General features: G+C 47.4%; 1 protein-coding gene across 6 annotated transcripts in view; it reads right to left on the reverse strand.

The window, feature by feature from the left end:
* Positions 1-24,039, reverse strand: part of LOC126544652 (E3 ubiquitin-protein ligase MIB2-like) — a 285,660-nt gene that overhangs the window by 132,270 nt on the left and 129,351 nt on the right. The window contains exons 1-3 of one of the 6 annotated variants that reach the window (XM_072287223.1): positions 21,373-23,649; positions 15,123-15,216; positions 2,481-2,717 (exon numbers count right to left, since the gene is read on the reverse strand). In XM_072287223.1, coding sequence (XP_072143324.1) covers positions 2,481-2,717; positions 15,123-15,207 — 322 coding nt within the window. In that variant the 5' untranslated portion in view covers positions 15,208-15,216; positions 21,373-23,649. Of the gene's footprint in view, positions 1-2,480; positions 2,718-12,287; positions 12,423-15,122; positions 15,220-19,888; positions 20,296-21,372; positions 23,650-24,039 lie in introns of those variants that run through there. The other 5 variants (XM_072287226.1, XM_072287222.1, XM_072287225.1 and 2 more) reach the window with 5 other exon arrangements.

Below are 24,039 nucleotides of genomic sequence, written 5' to 3' on the forward strand. Positions count from 1 at the left end.
CTATCCTCGCATCTCAAAGCAATCGCAGGAATGAATTTCTGTGGATATGCCTGTGTGCCCACGAGTTAGAAGAACCACATCCATTATGATGGCACGCAAAATGCAAGCTTTACCTTCGCAGCAGGAATGGCCTGTGCTTTGTTATGACTATATTTACCAAACGCACACACACGCACATAAAGACACACAGATATGCACGCATACGAGTGCACAAACACACACGCACACACGCACCAAACGCACGCTTCCATCTTTTACTTGGGACCATTTTTCGGGCATTTCGTCCCTTTACGCAATTATTCGTTTTATTGTTGCTACCCCACTTTCCCACTGAACCTTTCCATCTCATCCACATCTCCACACCTGCGCACTATAACTGGGTAGACGTAAATTTGTGAACTGTGGAACAGTTTGTTCTATGAGGAGGGCGGGGTGCTTTAGAAGATGTTGGAAGAAGGTTTCCCAACCACATACGGTACGTATATCACTTCATCAAGCTGCTGTTTGTGACTTGAGAATGCCTGTCGTATGCGCTGCAACTTGCCTATATTCTTCTGGCAAAAACGTTCCTGGCAGAAACGATAAAGACCTTAAAGGGCCCCTCACAAGGTCTGGCCATTTTGAGCTGACAAAAGCAGAACATGCAATGCGCGCTAGCGATTCTGTTTGCAAAGAATTACATCGCTATGCGCCGGGAAAAGGTCTGAAATTTCAATCTGAACGCCGTTTCCCCTTTCCCTTGCGGCGACCACGCTCCAAGCCAGATGGTGACGTATTCGTGTCCCTGCGCATACGCAGTCGTGTCCACAATGCGACGTCGCTCGTGGTGACACGTGACTTCGAGAATTATCCAAGGCAACTTCTGTTATTTGTGTTCTCTGTTGCTTGCATTGACGAATTGAAGTTTAGAGAAATAATAAAAGACACACAGGGAATGTCTGCGTGTTTTTTTTTTACTTCGCATCGAAGTAAGAAAGATGTACTTCTGCTTCATGTGCTTGTTGCTACGGTCGTGCAGTCACGTGCGCAGGCACCGAAACTATGCCATTTTCTACCGTGTTTAGAGCGTGATCATGCCCTGCGATCCGCTTGTTCTGCCTCAGTATTCGTGTAGCACTGGGTTATACCGCTAGTCATGTACCCTTGTGCACAGCGCGCAAAATCATGCGCTGCGCGAAACGAGACATCACAAGAGCTCGCGTGCAACGCCATCAGCGGAAGTGCCCAGCGTCGCAATAAAAAAAAAAGCGAGGAGAAAAAGAATGAAGGCAGGAACCGTGACGTATGCGTCAGGCGATCTTTTGAGTTCCGGTGTGGGAGAACGCAGGGAAGGAATTTCGCCTGCGGACGCTAGACGGGGCGAGTGGAGAGAGAACGCATATGGGCTGGTTGGTTCGGGATTACAAACAGTAAACAGCGCCAAACAACAGGACGAAGAGAGCGACACAGACCACAGCGCTGTGGTCCTGTTTGGCGCTGTTTACTGCTTGCGAGGGGAGAGAGTGTTTCGCTATGCAGTGGAGCTCATCGTCTGAAATCATGGGTTCGCGGCACTGAAACATTTCTATTTCTGTTATTAATGAGCAGATTTGAAAATTTTTTGCGGCAGAACGCTCCCTAGAGGACACGAAACAACTTCCACCATATAACGAAAATTTGCTATGGGGCCTGGTGAGGGCCTCTTTAAAGCCACATAGTACGCTGCTCCTCGTGTGCGGTGACCTCAAGATCGATGTGGCGAAAGAGCACGGTAAAGGGATCGAGAGTTGCATGCTAGATCGCTACTCGTTGAAACTGAAGACTCTACAAAGACCCACGACGCAACACCGTTCCTGCATTGATCACACACGTGCAAGCAGGCTGAATCACGTTACGATGGCAGAGCCTCTGTGCGTTTGCCACAGCGATCCCAAGGCAATACCGTGCAAGTGTAGTGTTGTCCGTCAAAGTGTGAGGGTGTGCGTGTAATCAACGGCCACGTGATCTAAAATAAACGCTATGCTCCTTAACGAAATTTGTCTTCATTCAACTTCAACGTTCAATACATATAATCCTAAATAAGTAATCAAATGATGCATACCATCGGGTCGCTCAGCATTTGTTGGGTTCGTTGCGTGGTCGTTGGCTTTGAACTTTGACTTTGATTCAGTTTGCATTGGGAGAAAGCTTCGCGTTCAACCATCTTTCTTTAAGAAAGGGGCTTCGATTTTTCTGGCACTGCTACGTAAAAGGCGAAATAAATGCCCTTTTGTTTCTCTCTGCCCGACTGTGTGTTGTGTGCATTCTTGCCAATGGATTTTCTTTTTTTTTTTTTTTGACCCCATAAGTTCTTGGCAACATCTTTCAATGAATGCCTATTTGCTTTGGCACCTACTAAGCATCGATAAATTTAGTCAACGCAGCAAAATACTGGTAGATGCACAAAATACCATTCCAGAAAACCACACAGACTGATGAAGTGGTGCAGAAAGCATGCTTGCCTACGGGTCCGCTGTCGAACAGTCGCAGGTCGCATTCTTTGCTCGGACTTGCCCGGTAATTGCAGATCTTGCCGTTGTCCCAGAGGACCCTAACGCAAAAGGGCGAGTTCTCTTCTTCCTCGCTCCAGGGCTGCTCTACGATGATTAGAGTGCCCACGTGACCATCGCCTCCATCCTGATTGTCCCACTTCCAGGCCGGACCACGCACCACTCGCTGTCCCAAATGGGCTGGCGTCCCTGTTCCAAAGAGAACGGGGAGGTAAAGGCTAAGATGAGGTGATAGAAACGAGTACAGGCAGGCTGTTGAGGTAGTAGGGATGGTTGATTAACTTTTTTATTCGATTAACATATAATCATTCATCGTTTTAGCCTTTACTCATTTTACTCAATCGCTTTTGATGTAGGGTTTTTCATCGATTAATTGATTAATCAAAAGTTTTTTTCAGTTAGCTTAAAGAAAAGGTTGAAACGCAGTTATCTACTTTTGCAGGCACCTATTTTAATGTTTGAGAGGTGGAACTAAGAGCCAAGGACCATGCAGGATAATGGTTAACGTGTTAAAGACTAAATATAGTTAGCACTAGTGGCTTTTGAAGAGATAAACAATATATTTGATTATAAAATGTCACTTAGTGCGGAATTAAATAATATACATGGCACTAGTGTATGCCTGTACAGTACAGCTAAACAAAAATAAGAAAAATGGCAAAAGAGAAAATTGAATCCAGAACAAAAATTTGGAGGACGCTTAAGGTTCTCTTTTAAGAGTGGTACCCGATAGCATTTAAAGATATCTGATCGCTTCTCACGCTTCCCGGCAACTCGAGCGTATGTGGCCCTAATGTTTGCCGGGAAACGCTGGCCGCGATCGCTATGCACGAAGGCGGGCTTTGTGGCAGAAACAGGGCCTCTCGCGTGGGCTGCGATGCGGCGGAGACGAGCGTCAGCTGGAGGTATTACAAGGAACCGGGCGCGCCGCTCCGTGGCCCCCAAGTGGCGAGCCGGTGCGCGCAAACGGCAGGCGCCGCGGCCGGTCTGTGAATTGTAGAAACGCTGGAAAAGGGTTTCTTCGCGCTTTCGCGTAACAGAATTGTTTTCTCGTACAGTCAAATTACAGTGCGAGAGCTATCACGTTCGTAGCTTGTGTGTAAGTAGTAGTTTACAATTTTTGCCACGTATTTTGGTTTGAAAAGTTCAATCATTTCAGTAAATTGCTTTCGTCACATGGAGTGCCTGGGTACGCGTGGTTCGAGAATCTTTTTGCCGATAGAGGTCCGACGCCGGACGCTGACGCCGGATTTTCTGCGACGCAGGCTCCTTAACGCTGTCGTGTTAGAACAGAACCGCAAAAGAAACAAGGACGAGCCGAGTTCACAGGAAAAGCACTGGTGCTGCGTACTTGTCTCGTCCTTGTTTTTTTCGCGCTTCTGTTTTTCTTAATTACGAACCAACTCGACCAAGGACACGTTATGAAAGGTGAAGTGCAACTGAAATATGCAAGGGTTTGCAAAATGCACAGGGGAAAAGAAAATTACAGGTTTTGGGCTTTAAACCAGATGCTCTTTTCTACAGAGCGATTGAATGTCAATTCGCTGGATTGTTTAGGTGAAACCGACACTTGCTTTAAATGGCCACACAACCAGCATGCGAGAATAGAGGCTCCGAAGCGATAGATTTGCTGGAATCTAAGGTCCCTGAATGAAACTGAAAGGTGGCGACAAGCTTTTATCTTGCCACCGCTGCTCCTGCGAGGAGCATGCGAAGGGGCAGGAGAGAAGGTCTGCGTCTACCAATTGGCTCAGCGCCATCACGTGGTATTTTTCGCTCCCTTTTCTCTATTCTTTTTTTCTTCTTTTCCGCGTCTCGGCGCACTCACCGCCATGACAGTTGGCCATCAAGTTTCCGCGGCGACGCTTTCGGAATCAATTTCGTATGTTTTATTTATTTACTTATTTTTTTATTTATTTATTTATACAATTCTGCGGACAAGAAGTCCAAGCAGGGTGAGCAAAATACAAAGATGATATACACAGAAGAACAAGATGAAACAAGTGTGTAACACGTTTCTCACAGATTGTTTAGTCGTAAGGTAGACGATTAAGAAAATTTTTAACTTGATTACAATACAACTACAATTAATACACGAAATAACAAGATTATTTACACAAATGATATACAGCTCACGGTCGCTGGGGGTATGCTTCAGTTAGTTTATTCCAGTCATCTATTGTTTGTGGAAAAAAAGAGTACCGAAAAGTGTCAGTCCTTGCGAAAATAGGTGTTAGAGAATGAGGGTAGTGGTGTCGAGTGAGTCTACTTATCAAGGGAGATACGCATTTTGCGATGTCTAAGGCTATTCGATGATTAATTAAGTTTGAAAGAAACTCTAGTCGACTTTTCTTTCTTCGAATTTGTAATAGTTCAATGCCGTTACCGGTTAGTAATGCAGCGGGGGAGTCAGTAGCCTTAAATTTACTGTAAATAAATCGTACTGCTTTTTTGAATTCTTTCTAGGTTCTTAATGTTAATTTTTATGCGAGGGTCCCAAACCATGGAAGCATACTCAAGTTTTGGCCTAATTAAGGAAAAGTAAGAGAGTAGTTTAACACTAGGCGGAGCAGTCTTGAGTTTGTGGCGCAGAAGGCATAGTTTCCGGAAAGCGGCAGAGCAGATGGTATTTATGTGGAAGTTCCATGATAAGACACTCGTTAATGTTAAGCCTAAATATTTATAGCAGGTTACTTTCAGTAAAGGTGCTGCAGCTAAATTTTAAGTGTAGTCTAAGGGGCTTTTTTGCGCGTTATGGGGAGATAGACACACTTAGTGGCATTAAGAAGCATTCCCCATTGCTCACACCATTTCAACACACTGTCTAAGTTAGAGTTAAGGTCACATTGGTCAGTAATGCAGGTAACTTCCCTAAACAAAACACAATCATCAGCAAATAGACGAATCTGAACTGGGGCGTTAACGACATTGACAATATCATTAATATATAGCAAAGAAGTAGAGTGTTGCACACATGCAAGAGTTAAGAGGAAGCGTTAGCTAGGGCCCAACTCCGACGCGGCCTATTCAAATACACGTAAAACGCAGAAAAGTTTTTTTTCTGAGATAATCTCTGGACTGCTGTTAACAAAATTTGTTGAATTTGAGAGATAAAGGTCCAGACCGGCCAGCTTCTGTCACCAGCAAGGCTACACCTCATCAACCCGCATTCATACCCGAGCCTCAAGTGCCCGGCATGACCGGCCGGAGGTACGGCCGAAAATCTCCTGTGGAACTGCTCTGCCTTTGACACGGTCCGAGAAAGGGCACTACACTCCCTGGGCGGGAACCGACCTGGCACCCTGCCGGAGTGGCTCAACCCGCCATCGCACAATGGGACCAAGGACTCATTCGAGCTTTGGCGTGCTTTTTTGGACTTTTTCAGGGACAAGCAAGGGCCTGGCCGACTCTTTCCAGAGCCGACCTTGGGACCCCTCCACTTCGAGGAAGTAGAGAGCACCAGTACCCCTCCCCCTCCCCCATAGAGCCCCCCTTTTTCTGCCACAAGGCTTCGCCTATTAAACGCAGAAATAAAGACGTTAAAAGAAAGGTAAATTCTAGTGACTGTTAGAAATGAAATTTCGATTTATGGTCTGAATTTTGTAAAACAAATTTTCAAAAATTCGCAAGTTCGAAAAAATAGACGCACGAAGTTTAAAAATTAATAGCTCTGCGTCAAGAACAGAAATCGCGGCTCTGTATGCGGCATCCATTAGATCATTCAAAGCGGACGAATTGGATATGTGAATTTATATGTTACGTGAATTCGTTACGTTGTGTACAATGGTTATGCAAAAGCCGTATTTCCATATTACAATTTTTTTTTAGATTGATGTGTAACATATCAATTCTGCCTGCTTTAGAAGTATTATTAGATGCAATTTTCATAATTGTGATATCATTTTCGATTGCTGAGTTACAGAGTTGTAAGCTTGATAGTTTCGTTTCCTGAAAATTTGCGATTTTTGCCAATTCTTATTAAAAAATTGACGACGTAAATTGAAAATTAGAAACCAACAGTCTGTAGATTATAAGTTTTTGTTTTAAATGCAACAAACGTGGTCAAACTTAGTGCAGTTGTTCCCGAGAAAAACGCATTCTCCTTTTAGATGTATTTAGATAGGAGAACCCGAGCTAAAGCGTCCTCTTAATTTTCGTGGCTAACCGCGTTATTGAAAAACTGAGTTTTTGTTTCGTTTTATGTTAGAAATTAATTCTAAGAGTGTTCGAGGTGTAAACATGTACGAACGGAGCTTTTTTCTTTGTGAAGGGGTACGGAGTACAGGCATGGGTAAGCTTATGCACGGGTGATATTCTCTGTGCTCGTTCACATTTGTTTTCCTGATCGCGCTACCGTGAACAGGTGTATGAAGCTATGGAGCGCATAGGCCATGTTCTGTCATGTATCGTGCCAGAAACGTAACACGTGTAATTGTTGTAGTACTGAGAGTGCGTCACTTTGTCAGTCCATGTTTTTGTTAGGCGCTGCAAATATATTTTGCGAGGACAGGCTGTTCACTACCAGTGCGAATGATTTTGGCTATTGTGAGTCACGGCAGGATAAAGCGGTGCACGAGTTCGTTGGCTCATATTGACTTGGGAACTGGACAAACGGGGAAAGTACTCATTCATGGAAACCATTTCTATGTGTAACTTTCGTCCTTGCACACGCTTCTTTCACAAGTGAAGTACAGATACTACTGTGATGTTCGCGCATGAGAGCGAACGGCACGAGTTTTTCATAAAAGCGTCGGACCAGCGTCGCTGCATAAAGAGATGCCAGCATTATGGCTAAACGACAAGAATAGCTGAGATGCTCCCCGTTGATCGCGCACGTTTCTACATGACGCTCGCATTATTCAGGCGAATCTGTCACACGCCTTGCGTTCGGTCATCATGGTACTAAGACGACTAAATTATGAAGCTGCCCATGCTGGACACATGGCAGTCGATTGGGTACACTCAAGTAGACACGTATGTACTTCGAGCAGTGCAAACGCATCCGAGTTGTTGAATCGGCAGCTACATAGCGCTGCACATATGCAACCGCATCGCCTTTGCCGTGTACCGGCTAAACCTTCGTCGCAGCCCTTTCATGCCAGGCAAGTGTCATTAGAAAGCCAAATAAAGAATCAGATCAGTGCAATAGAAATAACTCGCGAAGCGCGTTGATCTGTGCAAGCCGCGACAGTGTTTTTGCCTACGAGTACAATGCATGGCCGTGGACGACATAACACTCAAATCTCTGGCATGTATATAAACATCGTGTACATTACGTTTACATTCTTGGCAAGACAAGGAATTCTGATTTACTGCAAGTACTAGACACTAAAAGTAATCTGTCCAGTAAACTAGCCTCAAAAGCTTTCTTCTAACTGGAAGCAGGCAGCGAACCCGAAGCCACAAAAGAAGCGCGCAGTAACGCCCCAAAAAAGCCCAAAAAGCTTCTGCTTCTGCTAGTTTCACAGCGTTCCATTGTTGCTCCTAGCACAGCACACTATAATCAAGTCTTGAATACGGTGAAAATTCATGCGCAAAGACCCAACAACATTCTTTAATGTCGCGCCTCGTGCAACTCCGTGGGCAGCTTCCGAGCGAACGACAAAACTGCGAGGGCGAGCTATGAGAGAAGGAGCGCGCTGCGAGAAGGCCAGGATAAGGAGAGGCCGGGCGAGGAGGAATGTCGTTACTTTTCAGTTTTATTCAGGGACCTTAGCTAGAATGTGGTGTACCTGTATACGCCCCCTGCCGAAGCATACACAGGGACACTATTAGAATCGACATTGTAACGCCTATAGAACCCGGATAGCGCGCGTCCTCATAAAAAGAAAATAAAGACAGGAGCGGGGTCACGGCACGCGAAGCCACGGCTCGCGTTTCTTTTCCGGTGGCGATTCGAGTCAGCCGTCTTTCTCCTTCGCTCCTGAGGCATAAGCCTACAAGTGGTTGCCCGGACGTGATCCCGCTGACAGACGTTCAAGATGGATGGAATTCAGCATGCCAAATATATGCGCCGCCATATCGGCGCGAATGCTGTGCCACGCATCTAGCGGAGTGGGAGGGCGCAGGCCGATCAACGACTGGGTTGCTATATTATGCCTCGAATTGCAAGGGCATTTCACGCCTCCGGCTTCGGGCGGCGTTGCGGTGTGTGCGGTGTGGGGCAAGAGAGGGGAGGCACTCGGCTCGGCATCAATGGGCACTCCGAAAAACAGGCGGCAATCGCTCTACCACAGCCGCACAGTCACTGCTCGTGCGCGCCACTCCAGTACGAAAGCGAAATTTTCGCGCCACTCCTGTCAAACTCTCGAAAACGACTAATCGAACAACTCCAATCAATTAGGTCGGTTAAATGAAAGGTGTACTTCGATGAAAATTAAACAGTTCGCGGGATACATCGCTATGAGGCAGGTGAACTAGGAGTTCCGGCAGACCCGCGAATTTCTGTTATTGCGACGTGCGACGCCGGAGCCTCAAGCCTTGACCTCACAGCACTTGTAAACACAGCTAATGACAGTGTTCAAGTGTTACCAGTTATAATTAACGCCAAAATTCTTGTCTTTTTCTTTAGAGCCCGTTAGGGGTGAGGGAGGACACAGAAAAACCTCAGTACAGACAGATCAGTGTGAGGTCACCAATTTCAATGTAATTTCTCATATTTGGTAGAATAAACACTCTCAAAGCTTGCTGAAATGTGTCTTTGGTTTCTAGAGAATTCAATATACTCGTCTTTTGCCAATAAACGAATAACTAGACCCGAGTAAACGGTTTAAATATGTGTGACGTATTTGCAAACTAGCTCGTGGGTTGGGCTTCATGGCAGCCGCCGCCACCCATTTTTCATCTTCGCATCTCTTATGGATTACTCAGCCGTCTCTCGTGATAATAGTGGTCGTTTCAAGTTGCAATAGCTTAATCTGCGTAACCCAGGTGTAGTTTCATTTCGCATTCTTTAGACACTTTTAGGTCGCACGTTTCATTTCTGACGGGACAAATCCTCCTGATCCAGATAATCGAGTGCTCAAGTCCACGTCACACGGAAACGGGCTATACATGTCCGCATGACAAGTTTCATCCTAGACGCCAGCGCTCGCTTCTCCCCTTGCAGAAGATTTCACTTCCCACAGGTGTACGTTTCCGTCGCTTACCTTCAAGGTTGCGCTTGCGCTTAGCTCGCGCTGCGCGCCAAACGTCTCTTGTTTACGATGGCGCCTCTTCGGAAGACTGGAAATTACTATTGTGTTGTTAACTGCCTCAACAGCAATGTAAACACGAAAGGGTTTATGGTACCAGTAAAATTATACCGATTCCAAAGAAAATGGTACGAAAAAATCAGACGACAGACATGGATTACTGCGGTGCGCCGAACGAAGTAAGTAAGCAACTGTCAAACGAAGCGATCTCATTCAGTGATCGCTCTTGAGTATATGAGGATTTTTACATGTAATCCACATAGATTTCATGATTACAGGCATATAATCTATTTCCCCAAATGAAAACTTTCAGTTGTTGAACCAGCGCTTGTGCTGTCTTCTTTCTCGTGTTTCGTTTGTGTCTGCGCTCCCCAAGAATGGGAACAACATCTGCTGCATGCGCTAGCAGTTGTCGGAGTTCACGCGTACGGAGAAATCGAATATGTGCACGATGCACTGAACATGACCGGAGTTCATTCTTGCATCACCACTGCACCGATTGATCAAGTTACTGGAAGATACATGCCCACGTCTTGGTCGCGCAGGCATTGCTGAAGCAGAAATCACTAATCCTTTCAACTTCCGTGTCTTGACCAGTTAAAAAATTACGAAACTTTTCATAATGCTGCCTGTATTCTATATTGTACTAGTTAAAGGTGTGTACGCATGTCGTATTTGTGATATGCGGTGATACATTTTGCATATTTCCGCATAGCGCCGATGGAAGTCCGTGGTCTCCAACAGAGACAACACGAACTTGTAGCGGAAATTTCGTGGAAAACTGCAAAAATGATTTTAGTCAACAGCGTCGTTTGCGCCGACGATTTTTCCTGCGACACATACGATGTCGTTGCCGATTAACTGCGCCGCGTCACATACGTGGCTAACCCGATGCTGCCCTCTCGCCACATTGCCGCCACGAAAATAGTTGTCAACCGCACAGATCTTCTTAAAGGCAGATCGAAGCGTGTACATCGTGCACATGTCCTTCGAACGAAACGTCCACACACAGACACAACACGCGCGCGGTACGAAACCTCCGCAAACACGCGCAGTGCAGCAAGCAACCGAGGCGGCGTGAACGAGAGATCGGAGAGACGTACACCCGCTGGTTGAAATTTTACCCCGCATGCGGCGCTCTCACGCCGGCACAGCTTTAGGCACAGCAGCGCCGCTGCAGGGTGCCGCTATTTGCATCCTCTCCTCTCCAAGCGCAGGACGAAGCACTTCCAACGACAATATGGCTTGCTCCAACAGCTCTTCGCCTCGCGTCAATAGCCACCCGGCTTCGCGTACAGCCCTCAACAGTCCCACTCCACACGTGCTACAGTGGAACTGCCGGGGGCTCGGCACCTGTGCGACAGAACTGAACCTCTTGTTTGACTGTGTCGGATGCCCCCTTGCGCTTTTACTTCAAGAGAATAATGGCCCAGATCGGACGCTAATACAGTTCACTGGTTATTCCCAACCGTCAATAGAGCGTAGAAACAGGAAACGACACCGAAACCCACCGCACAATGGTATAGCCAGTGCAGCCAACGAATTTGTAATACGGGGACATGCGGCTGTCCTTGTCCGCACAGACATTCCGCAAACGCAGATTGACACCTCTCAGTACTCGACTGCCGTGCAGGAAGTGGTGGCTGTCCGTTGCAAGATTGCAAAGCGTAATGCAGTGCTGGTATAGGTATACATGCGCCGTGAAATTAGCTCCCGCACACGCGGTTCATTCACACGGATTCGCGCTTTGCGGAGACGTTACCCAAACCACGACTTCCTGATAGGTGGCGATTTCAACACCAATCATCCGCAGTGGGGGTATGACTATCACACACCTCGTGGAACGGCACTCGCAGATGCCACGAAGTCAGCAGACTTAGTGCTCGCAAATGACACCGACTACCCCACCCGCGCCGCCCTTCATAGTGGACAACGTAACACGACCCCGGACTTGACATTGTCCACACCAGGCTACGTGACAGACTGGTGATCCGATCCGGACGCCTGGGGCAGCGATCACTATCCACTGTGAATTGCTTTGTACATGGGACGAAAGCGTGCGGCCGGGCGCACTGTGCGCACGATCACATGGGATGCCTACAGAAGAGCATTTGCGGAGCAACCGAAGACTGCATCCGTACGAGAGCGGAGGTCACGCGCCCTGCGCAAGGCCACTACTGAGACTGAGGTAAAAGCTGATGCTGCAGCGCCGAACGTACATATGCTAAACCTTTGGGATGCGCACAAGCGAGCGCAGTTGACGTACGCAGCCAATGGCCGACGACATCGCGACCGTGTGCGCCTTCGACGTCGCACTGCCATTGCTAGAAGATACGCCAAGCGCCTGTATCGGGAACGTTGGAGCCAGCACTGCTCATCATTCAACGAAAGAACTGGCCTCCATAAGGTGTGGCACACGTTCAAGGCTATGACAGGTCAGCGTAAAACACGCAGCGCTATTTCAAACGTCTTGCTCAAAACTAGCCAGTCAGTCAGCCAACTCCAAGATAATGCCGCGAACACGTTTTTTCCCCAACCGTCGACGCCTCCGTTCGTCGACATTTACCGGAAAAGGCCGCCTGTGTCCGATGAGGGCCTCCAGGCACCATTCTCACCCTTCGAGCTCGAACAGGCACTTTCTTCCATCAACGCGCGCAGCGCGCCAAGCTATGACGGCGTGACGTGGGCGGCTCTGAAGAATCTGGAAGAATACGCAAAAAAAGCAACTTCTAGAGGAGATTAACGAAGTGTAGGTCAACGGTGAAATCCCAGCAGGATGGAAGAATTCGATAGTCACACCCATAACGAAACCAAACAAACGCAAACAACCAGATGTACTGTCGAACATGCGACCTGTATCTCTCACACTTACTACGTGTCAGCTGGCGGAGCGAATGGCCCTGTCAGGCATATCTCACTTTCTAGAAAGAGAGGGTCGCTTTCATCCAGCATAGACAGGGTTTAGACCAAATCTTGGCACTCATGACAGCCTCCTACTTGTGTTGTGAGGGAAGGTGTACTGCCTGCGTCGAAAGACCGTCGGTCGCGCAAACCGCTACCCGAGCATTCTCGTGGCGGTGGATCTCCGTAAAGCTTTTGACACTGTGACCCATGAGGCAATCATCGAGGCAGCTATGAGGCACGGAATCCCAGGCCGCCCCCTCACCTTCGTGCGTTCCTTCCTTCAAGATCGCACTTTTTTCATACGGGTAGACGGAGAAGTCGGGAAGGTTTACCCAAACATAGTGGGAGTCCCACAAGGCTCCATACTGTCACCTCTCCTCTTTAATTTGACTATGATAGGCCCGCCTGAGCGACTGGAGGCTATTTCGGAACTGGGCTTTACAATTTACGCAGATGACATCACGTTAAGGACTTCATCACGACCAATTCATGACCAGCAGGAGACCCTGCCGGCGGCGCTTGACGTTACTGACCACTACCTGCCACAAAATGGCATGCGGCCATCTCCAGAAAAGACAACCTGCGTGGTGATCCGAGGTTCAACGCACGACGAAGCAACTCTCACGCTCACTCTCGGAGGCGAAACGCTGCAGGGAGCCGAAAAATCAGCTCGCGTTCTCGGGATACCTATTGACCCCACAGGCACAGCGCATGCGTGGCTCGCAGACCTTCGTCGGACATGGCACAACACCATACACCTCATAAAACGAATATGTTCCCGCATGGGCAGTGCTGGTACCGACGTATGCCGTAAGCTTGTTAGTGCTTTACTGACATCCCGAGCGATATACGGAGCACGCTGTTATGACCTGCTTGCTCGGCACTGGACGCAGCTAGAGGTATTCCACAGATCAGCTCTCCGTGTTATCACAGGGCTACCGAAACACACATGTGTCCAGGAGCTACATCGCTATGCGAAGTTGCCTACTCTCCGTGCCACCATCGACGCATCGAAGGCAGGACACGAGGAACGCCTGAAACACAACAGACAAGGCAGGACTTTACTGGCCTACATGGGAAAGGATATATCAACTTCGCCACAACTGCCATCCGACATAGCACCGTGGGATGACATTGCTGTCGTCGACACTACGCCAACGCCCCGAAACATGGGCGCCCAACATGCGCACCGCCGGGCAGCATTCGCTGCGCTGTCATGCGCAGAAAATGGCAGACGCACCGCCAAGCCATGAACCAGTGTATACTGACGCAGCTTTCGACCCACGCACCAGCGAGGGAGCAGTCGCCTACCACGTAGTGGGTTCTTGTGACACATTCTACATTTACAACTGCTGATGCCGACGACCCAACGGAACTTGAACTCCGTGCAATAGTCTGAGCATTAGATAAGAATTTTAAGCACCACGCAAGCAAAACATATCGATATATTCACCGACTCTCAGTATGCGCTGCATGCCTGCAAGTCGCGCCACACAGCATCATCGGAAGTACTCGTAGTCAAGCAGGCCTTCAGGTCACCGCAACACTTCATTGGATCCCTGGTCACCAGGGCACCGAGGGAAATGAGAGAGCCCACGAAGCAGCGCGTGCCCTTCTTTCCAACCGCGTCGTCTCCCGGGATCCTTCAGAAACCCTCACAACCAGCACAAGCAGCACGCCAAATGGAGCCCCGTATGACCCAGAGAGAGTTCTTATAGCAGCAGCGAACAGACGCAAGAGGGAACTCCGCGCGAGTGTGCCCTCAGACCCAGACCCACTTTCCGCGGGTCTTCCCAGGTCGGGGCAGGTGCTGCTACATAGGCTCCGTTCCGGCTTCGTCCTCACACCGGATGTGCTGGAGTGGTGGCAGCAGTACCCGCTACGGCGGGAAAGACACCCTCCATCTCCGTCTCCCAACTCCCTCCCATCGCAGGAACCCGGCCCTAACACAGCCTCCACGGAACAAGAAGCTCCCCAGGCGCCACACAGGTGCCCGTGCCATGGCCACGCGGCCATCCGCAGCCCATCGGTTTGCCAGCCCATCAGTGCCAGCGACAAGCTCAGCAGCGGGACCACCACCTGAGGGCGGTGCGAGTGTCGTCCTGCGAGGAGTGGATTAGACCGGCAACTGGCTCGATGGATTCCGACAGGGTCATTCTGGACTCGCTCTTGGCTTTCGCCAAGGACGCGCAGCTCCTAGGACGGCACTGAATAGCCTCCCCCTTCCTCTTCCTATTCCCCATTATAGGCCTTCGAGCGATCCCCCAATAAATACATTTTGTCATCATTGTCTACACGAAGTGGCCCACGACCGTGCGAATGCGCACTAGAGAAATTGTTCTATACGGATTAAGACATCTACAAGGCGAACAACAGCAGGAAACTGTCACGAATGCATGAAAAATTTTATAGAGCTCACACATTGACGCCGACATGCCTAGGTCTGCAAGAAATAAGAAAAAGTGGACCACATCTGTACTGCGCTCTTTGTTCTCACGTGCATTGGACTGCTCACTTGAATACGTTGGGATAGCTGGGGCAGGAGGTGTTCCCACTTCTTCAGAGGTGCTGTTCCCCATCATGAGGTGCAACTGAAACATAAAAAAGATACACTTGCAAAGTGCAGAAATGCGCCAGTCCTGATAAATTTTTGGGAGATAACTTCCAGCTAGTTCTGTAGTTCAACTTATAAGCACAGCCGGAGTGCCGAACTGCGCTAAAGAGAAAGAAATAACACGCGTTATAAATGCATTTACTCCTTCCAAATGCACCTGATTTCAGTTAACGATTATGGTGTGAAAAAAAATATGGTAGTTCAGTAATTACCAACTGTGATAAGAACTTTGTTTTCATTCATTCTCCCTCGTCGCGGCGGCACGAGTGGCTATGACCGAGCCCAAGGTTGCAGGCTCGATTCCCCGCCGCCCAGGTCGCATTCGACGGAAACGGAATGCAAAAAAGCTCGTACACCGCGCTTTAGGTGAACGTTAAAGACTCCCACTTGGTCAGATACAATCTAAAACAATCAACTTCAAGACGTCCCTAATAATCCCCTGTACAATTTCGGGGTGTTAAACCTGGGATATTTTTCTTGACATTTTTCTTCAGCGCTTGGCCTCCTCCTTAAGGGGAAGCTTTATCTCGGATGCTCCTAAATGCATGTACATGAAAAACATAATGAATTAGTTTTTCTCGGCAACCACTGCACAAAATCTGATAATGTTTGTTGCATTTAAAAGAAAAACTTAAATTCTACTGTCTTCTGGTTTCTAATTTTTCATTTAGGTTGCCAATTTTTTAATAAAAATTGGCACAAACTTCAAATTTTTAGAAAACAAAACTATCACGTTTAAAACTGTAGCTCAACAATGAAAAATAATGTCAGAATTCTGTGAATCGCATCTAATAGTACATCTACAGCGGACAAAATTGGTATGTTACAAATTAATCTCAAACAATTTAGCATTATCGAAATACGGCTTTTGCAGAACCCTTGTGCACCACGCAACTAACTTACGTAAGATACAAATTGACATACCGAATTTGTCCGCTTTGACTCTTATAATATATGCCGTTTGAAGAACCGCGATATCTATTTTTGATGAAGAGCTCTTACTTTGTAAACGTCGTGCTTTTATTTTTTTCGCACTTTCAAATTTTTCAATATATTTTAAACAAAATTCAGGCCCTAAATCGAACTTCCGCTTCCAACAGATACAAGAAATGAACTTTCTCAAATTCAACAAGTTCTATTAAAAGTGATCCAGGGGTTATCTCAGAAAAGCGTTTCTGCGTTTTACATTTATTTGAATAGGCCGCGTCGGAGTTGGGCCCGAGCTAAAGCTCCCTCTTAAACAATTTGTCGAGAGATCAAATACATGAATAATAACTGCATTGCCATTGCCAAAAATGCTGCAAACAAATTCTTCAACGCTACGCGCGCTGTCAAAACAAGTAATACACGTATTTTTTTAATAAAAAGATATACTCGTATGTGCCAGAAGTTGAGCTCAACATAACTGATATCAATGTTTCCATGTTTTTGACTATTTAGTAAGTAAAGAAAATATCACACGATCCTTAGAACTATATCAGTTCGAAACCAGCAAAGCAGTGTATGCCACTGATATGAAAAATGTAAAGGCCATGAAATGAACAAGTTGAGGACAAATATGTTAATGAAATTTTGTCATTCAACAACCTTGTTTACATATTTGTACATATGCAACGGCCAGTGAAAAATCTCAATGATGCTGTCATCTATTCCAATGTATTACGCAGGAGCAGCTGTCACCGGTCGTGTATCGTGAGTAATTGCATCGAAATTATTGTCCCAATGGGGAGAGCACGTATATGAAGCCGTTCTGCAAAATATACGAGGGCGAGTCAAATGAAAGTGAGCCAATGCAGATATATGACAAACGGAGTATATAATTTAAAGGTAGTCAACATGAGCATTTAGACATTTATCCCATTGACTAACGAGTCGGATGATTCCCGTCTCATAAAATTCCTTAGGTTGCTGCTTCAACAAATCTGCAACTGACTCTTTCATGTCATCGTCCGACATGAATCTGTGTCCCTTAAGCTGTTTTTTCATTTGCCCAAAAATGTGGAAGTCGCAAGGCAACAGGTCCGAGCTGTATGGCGGATGTTTCAGCGTTTCCCACTTGAACTTTGCCAATTTTGTATTAACCACAATCAGCGACGTGGGGACGGGCATTGTGGAAAAATTGAAAATTAAATTATAGGGTTTTACATGTCAAAACCACTTTCTGATTATGAGGCACGCCGTAGTGGAGGACTCCGGAAATTTCGAGCACCTGGGGTTCTTTAACGTGCACCTAAATCAAAGTACACGGTTGTTTTCGCATTTCGCCCCCATCGAAATGAGGCCGCCGTGGCCGGGATTCGATTCCGCGGTCTCGTGCTCAGCAGCCCAACACCATAGCCAGGTCGTGGAACAAGATGACCGCATTCGTCAATTTTCCACGTCGTTTGTTCTTGATTGCGACACGCAGCCGATCCGGCATTTCACAATATCGGAAACGATTGATAGTCTCTCTGGCTTTAGAAAATTATATCAGTAATGGCCCCTGACGATCAAAAAAATATAGTAAACAACACCTTTCCGGCGGAAATGACGGCCTTTGCTTTCTTTGGGGGCGGTGAATTCAAATGTTTCCACTGTAAGCTTTGCCGTCGTGTTTCAGGCTCGTAGTAGTGGCACCATGGTTTGTGCCCGATCACAATTGCAGACAAGAAGTCCTCACCCTCATTGTGATACCGGATCAGATAAGTCAAGGCAGCGCAGAACCTTCTTCTGGCGGTGGTTCAAAATCTTGGGCATCCATTGCGCACACAAGAGCCGATGACCGAGATGTTAATGAATTATGGCGTGAAACGAACCGCGATTAATGTTCACACGCTCTGCCAGTTCATCGATGTTTATCCTCCGTTCTTGTCTCATCAGCTCATCAACTTTTGAACTTGTGTTGGAGGTAATTGCAAGATGGCTTTGGCCCGGTCTTCGATCGTCTTTGTAACTTTCACGTCCTTTTTCAAACGTGCTTCACAGTGGCCAATGAAGTGCAATGTTCAACGTACACGGCAACCATACGGCGAATAATTTCCTTAAATGTCTATATATATATATATATATATATATATATATATATATATATATATATATATATATATATATATATATATATATATATATATATATATATATATAAGTATGTATGGGAAGTTTTTGGATGTATGGATGTTGTATGTATGGGAGTTTCTGCATGTATGGGAAGTTTCTGGAATGTTATCGATGGTTCCATCCGCTGTCTGTGACCGAACCTTGTGTAATCTGATTGCATGTGTGCGCGACGCGAATAATGTAAGAACTTTGTGGAATGAACACGGGTCGATTGCTCTGGAAAATTCGACAACTGATGTATTAAAGCCGACGCGCTTGACCCGCTCATCAGATTTTCGACGATCGCCGACCGTGTTCGCAGCTATCGTTGTGCTATAAGTATAGCCCGTTTTTGTGGGCACAGGTTCGCCCAATAAAAGTTAGTTTTCTCTTTCACAGTATGGCTGCTGTGTTCTTCAACGTCCCCACCACGTGAAAAAAAGATAGGCTGACGCCCTTTCACCACTTGTAAGCGTCACTTCACAAGTGTTTACATTCTCTGTATATTTGTCACTTGTTTGAAGAAACAAACCAGTTGTTCGTCTGCGCTCGTATCGTGTACTTCTTTTGTTTTTCGTCCGGGTTGCGCTGCCCACCCCTAGGAACATGTCGAGTGTCCGCTCTTTACGTAGGTATGTTTCCCTATGGTGGCCGTGGCTATAGGCATCGGCTTCACTGTGCGTCCCTGATAAGCAATAGGCTCCAATCACTGTTGAGAGTGCTGCAATACGATAGCGCATGAGAGCAGTTATGTGGTTTTATTTCATATCTAAAGATTAAATTATGGGGCTTTACGTGCCAAAACCACTTTCTGATTATGAGACACGCCCTAGTGGGGGACTCCGGAAATTTTGACCACCTGGGGTTTTTTAACGCGCACCTTAGTCTAAGTACACGCGTGTTTTCGCGTTGCGCCCCCATCGAAATTCGGCCGCCGTGGCCGGGATTCGAACCCGCGACCTCGTGCTCAGCAGCCCAACACCATAGCCACTAAGCAACCGTGGCGGGTTATTTCACATCTAGCGGACTTTCTTTAAACCTACAAGAACTGGTAAGAATCTACACCTAAAGCGCAAAAACGAGAACACAACATGGTAGACCAGACAGGGAGAGCGCTACTTCAAACTAAGGGTTACTTTCAGAAAAACATGCCTATTTATAAGTCGACACAAATCAAAACCGATATCTAAACAAAGATCTATAAGCGTCGAAAAAAAAAATCGCCGGGCAGCACGTTATCACACACAAAAAAAAAATGCATCTGTCGTTTCTGAACCCCCTCTACAACATTACGAAACGCACTTGGCCCACAAGTGAATATAATTTTTTTTTGAATAATTGATCTTAGTAAATTAGGTAATTAAGCGGGAATAAAATATATATTGCGGAGCGCTACATGCCGGCAAACCATACGTTGATGATGTCACCCAGCTACGATTACCTGCGTATATAGCGAGCAACCTGCTCTGATCATTTTTAAAAGTATTTCGAGTCAGAAAACTAGAGTCACATGCCGTGTAGTTCACGCTTTTATGCTTTATCCCAGAAGAGTGGCGCAATAGAAAAGCACATACCTCGCTGGGACGCTATACTGGACCGTCGTCACGCACCTGCAATGTCACCGGCTTTGCAACTTTGTCACGCTCGAATACGGTAACCCCGCAAGGTGCACTCAAACCACAGCATCACACGCACAGCCTTCACTGCGACGCTGTCCACGTACGGTGCCACAGCCGAGACACTCGCAGGTTTCGAAAGCGCAAGGCTTCTCTATGCCATGCAAAGTACTGACGCCACAGTATGGCAAGCTATGTCACGCACCCTATCGCGAGCTCAAAGAGCGCAAATGTCACCGAAATGCCTCTTCGTGTCACGCGACTCGCCCGGCGAACGCCAAATGCTCCCTCCGTTCTCAGTCGAGACGGCGGACTGTTTAGAAGCAAGCACAAAACGCCGCCGCCAACAGCGCCGCCGGCAGCAGCTGTTCACTCCTCGCTTGCCGACGAAGCGGAAGCGCGTAGGGGGCTATTGCCGCCGACGCTGGCAATCCCATGCAATGAGCCGGCGCCTTGCACGCACAAGGCAGAGGCGCGTGATCGTTTCGGATCACGTGGAGTCCCGTCATCGTCCGGTCGCTACGCGAGTCGCTCGAAGCAAGCGCTCCGCAAAGTTTCTTCGTCTAGGGGTTATGAGCGACCGTGCGTGTCAAATTCTAGAGACGGCGAGGCGACAAGTCTACCTGCGCCCTTTAGCGGCCGAAGGGGAAGCTATGACTCATCGTTCACAAGTGGCCGAAAATGTGACATCAATCAATTTTTTTTTTTTTTCAGCGATGCATCATTGATCACTGAGAAAAAGAATCCCGAATATAGCGGCGTTGAAGCGGCGGCAAAATGTCAGCGAGTTGCAGAAGATCCGGAGTTACGAGCCAGCGTTACCGAGCAAAAGCGTGCGTGCAACCAGATCCGTCGACAAAACGATCCGGGCCTGCGAGTCATGGAGAACTTTCAGCGGCAAGTTCGGAAATCTATGGGAGGTGCCGACAGACTGTTTGCCCGCGAGTTCCTAAGCAGTGAGTTTGGCCACAGTTGCCGTGTTTGTGATAGGCTGTGGTTTGACTCGAACATGTGTACGTGTAGTTGTACCATCGGACGAGGACGACGAAAGAAATTACTGCTACTGAAAACAAAACAACACATTCAACATATTTTAATGACCGAGTATCCATTGCTCTTTGGGAAGCTAACCATGACGCCTCGCTGGAAACTTGGCCGAGTCTCCAAGCGTAACTACGCATAAACTTAGCCGAACCAAGAATAAGCTAGGAGGGGCCGCCAGCTTCGCTGTTTGCCCTGTGTTCGCACCACAAGTGCGAAGCTCCCCCAATATTTTTTTTATGTTTACAGGCAATAACCCCAGGAGGTTAGGCCCACTAGAGTTACTGCATGTATCTATGAGCCACAGTAACTGTAATGTCCAATGGATCTCCAGTTCCGACTGTGTCCATGCCAATAAAACCCAATACCTCGCGGTAGCAAACGAAATATCACACGCTTACCTGTTTATGAGACTCTAGTCGTCAGATTACCTCGTATGTTCACGAAGGATCGACTCCCGGAAACGTAAAGTATGTTACTTTCGTTCAGGCGAAGTCGTTCAGGCGCGTCCACAATAACAAAACGTTCCAAGACTTATCTGTCTGGCTTATCGTCTGCGCTGCTATAAAGGCTCTCCGCTCTCAAGGATCTTCTGGCTCGCTGCCAACGTAGAGACAACTTCCCTTTCGACATCGGCATCTATGGCTGCGCCGGCGTGAGGATTAACCTAGCCGATAATGCGACACACACGGACGCTGCGAAGGCGTCATCTGACTTGGCGTCTACATGTGTTCGTCGCGCGAGGAGGCAGGCCTTCCGGACGGGCCCACCAGCGTGAGTCACACAGCGGGGCTGAACGCCACGGCATCGCCGCGCCACAGAGCTAGCAGCATGCCGATCTATCAGATTTAGGCATGCGCTGTTCGCGCGTAATCGTACATTCACCTGGCTCACAGATAAACAAGAAATGCAAGCACGAAATGCTCGCACAGCGGCGTATCTTGTTTCCTTTACCGCACTTATTTCCAAAAGCTCGAACGATCTTGCTATGAAAGTAATCATAGATATCAATCCCGTACTGTTAAGGAAAGATATTGAGTCATGCTTGTATATTGACCCACCCTTCCTGTGAACCCCCATCGTTGTGGGGTTAAAAATTAAATTGTGGCGTTTTACGTTGCAAAACCACGATCTGATCTGAGGCACGCCGTAATGGGGGACTCCGGATTATTTTTGACCAGCTGGGTCTCTTTAGCGTGAACATATAGCACTGCACACGAAGGTTTTTGCATGTCGTCCCCATCACGAATTGGGGAGTCGGCAACACATCCGGAGGCTACTGCGAATGCAGTAAAGGGAACACGTTGGGGGCTGCATTGGGAAACTTATTATTTTCCACTTTTGTTTCCTAATGTAGTTTCCCAATGTAGTCCCCCATGTAGTCGCCAATTGTGTTCCCTTTAGTGCATTCGCAGTAGCCCCGGGCTCCCTAATTTTTGCAACACGCAATGGAGACAAGCAAACGCGCGCGTCGTTTTATGTACAAGTGGCGAGCCCTCTCCTGTGACGTCACGAACCGCTAGGCGCGCCACGCGTTAGGCGCTCCTTCATCTCGCCAGTAACACCTACTGGTGTCGAGTGGAGGTACCGCCTCTGGCTCTCACTGCAAAGCTTCCACGGAGGGGCCTGGGTTCGAATCCGCCTACGGGCAAGCGCAAGCCGAATTTTCTTTTCAAATATCTTGGTTTATTATACCTGGACATATCTACGTAACCACTTTTCATATTTCTACATTCTTTATCGATCTCATAAATACTATACTTACATTTTAGCGTTGCTACCATAAAATGTACGACCGCACGCTGGCAGAACGCCTAATGAGCCAAGTTGTGCTTTCGCACTGAAATGCTACCGCCGCGGTCGGGAATTGATCCTACGACCTCGGGCTTGGCAGCGAAGCACTAAAGCCACTACGTCACCACGGCAGGTAACCTTATGGGGTCTTGGTATATAGGAAATAAAAAAAATATATAAATGAATTACTTTTCCAGTATCTCGCATTTGTATTCGACAGTACCATGTCATTACGGAAGGGGGAAACACACCCGAGTTCACTTATCAAAGCCTATATACGCCACAGCCCTATACCTGAAATTACAACATTTGTTCGGTTTCACTCAACGTGAACAAAGCTGATTATGCCGCCTGCGAGTAGGCGTTAATCTCACGAGCGCCCACTCACGGGTTTACTGCAACAGCAGACGCTGCGAATTACAACACATGCGCCGTAGAAGAAGCCTAAAAATACCTTTGTGACTGGCCATCATAAACAGATTGAATGTTCGGCCCTTCGTACAGCTTTATAGGAATTAGATGACAGGACTTTTAGCAAAGGAAAGATCCTCGGGTCATGGCCTCGCGCGTCTGCGATGTTATTGTGCCAGGCATACTTGAACATTATCCTGTTGGCTTGAACCTCCCATATGATTTCAACCATTCTTTACAATACAATCCTCCAGCAGTTGTACCATGGCTGATGAGCAACTTAACTGTATGATAATTCTCATTCAAACATGACTTAACAGAGTGCATTAGTTCACTGTGTATTGTGGTTTGCCCTCGAGTTTCTAAGCAGTGAGTTTGGCCCGAATTGCCTAGTTTGTGGTTTGACTCGAACCTGTCTACGTACGTTGCGCTATCGAACGACGACGAAACAAGAAATGACTGTTACTGAAAATAAAAGAACACATTGTACATATTCTAATGACCGAGTGTTCATTGCTCTTTGGGGCGCTAACGACGACACCTCGCAACCCCCAAAATTCTACGGTCTTTCTCCTCTGGACCCCGGCACACACCGATGTCCCGCTTGCGGGCAACGAGGCGGGCCACGCCAGGGCTCGATGTCTTACACGCCGAGCCGCCGCAGATTATGTGGCCGCCGCCGCCGTCCTCGAGAGAGGGGCGTCGAATCTGTCGGACAGGGACACTACGACCGAAATGCAGCAACAAGGATCACAATGAGCGCGGGGAGATCGCCCGACCACGCTAAGAGACCTCACCCAACACTACAGACTCGAAAGACGCACATTCCCGCCACCACACGATAGATTAAACAGGAACTAGGC

This window comes from Dermacentor andersoni, chromosome 3 (genome assembly GCF_023375885.2).
Source record: "Dermacentor andersoni chromosome 3, qqDerAnde1_hic_scaffold, whole genome shotgun sequence".
Lineage (NCBI taxonomy): Eukaryota > Metazoa > Arthropoda > Arachnida > Ixodida > Ixodidae > Dermacentor > Dermacentor andersoni.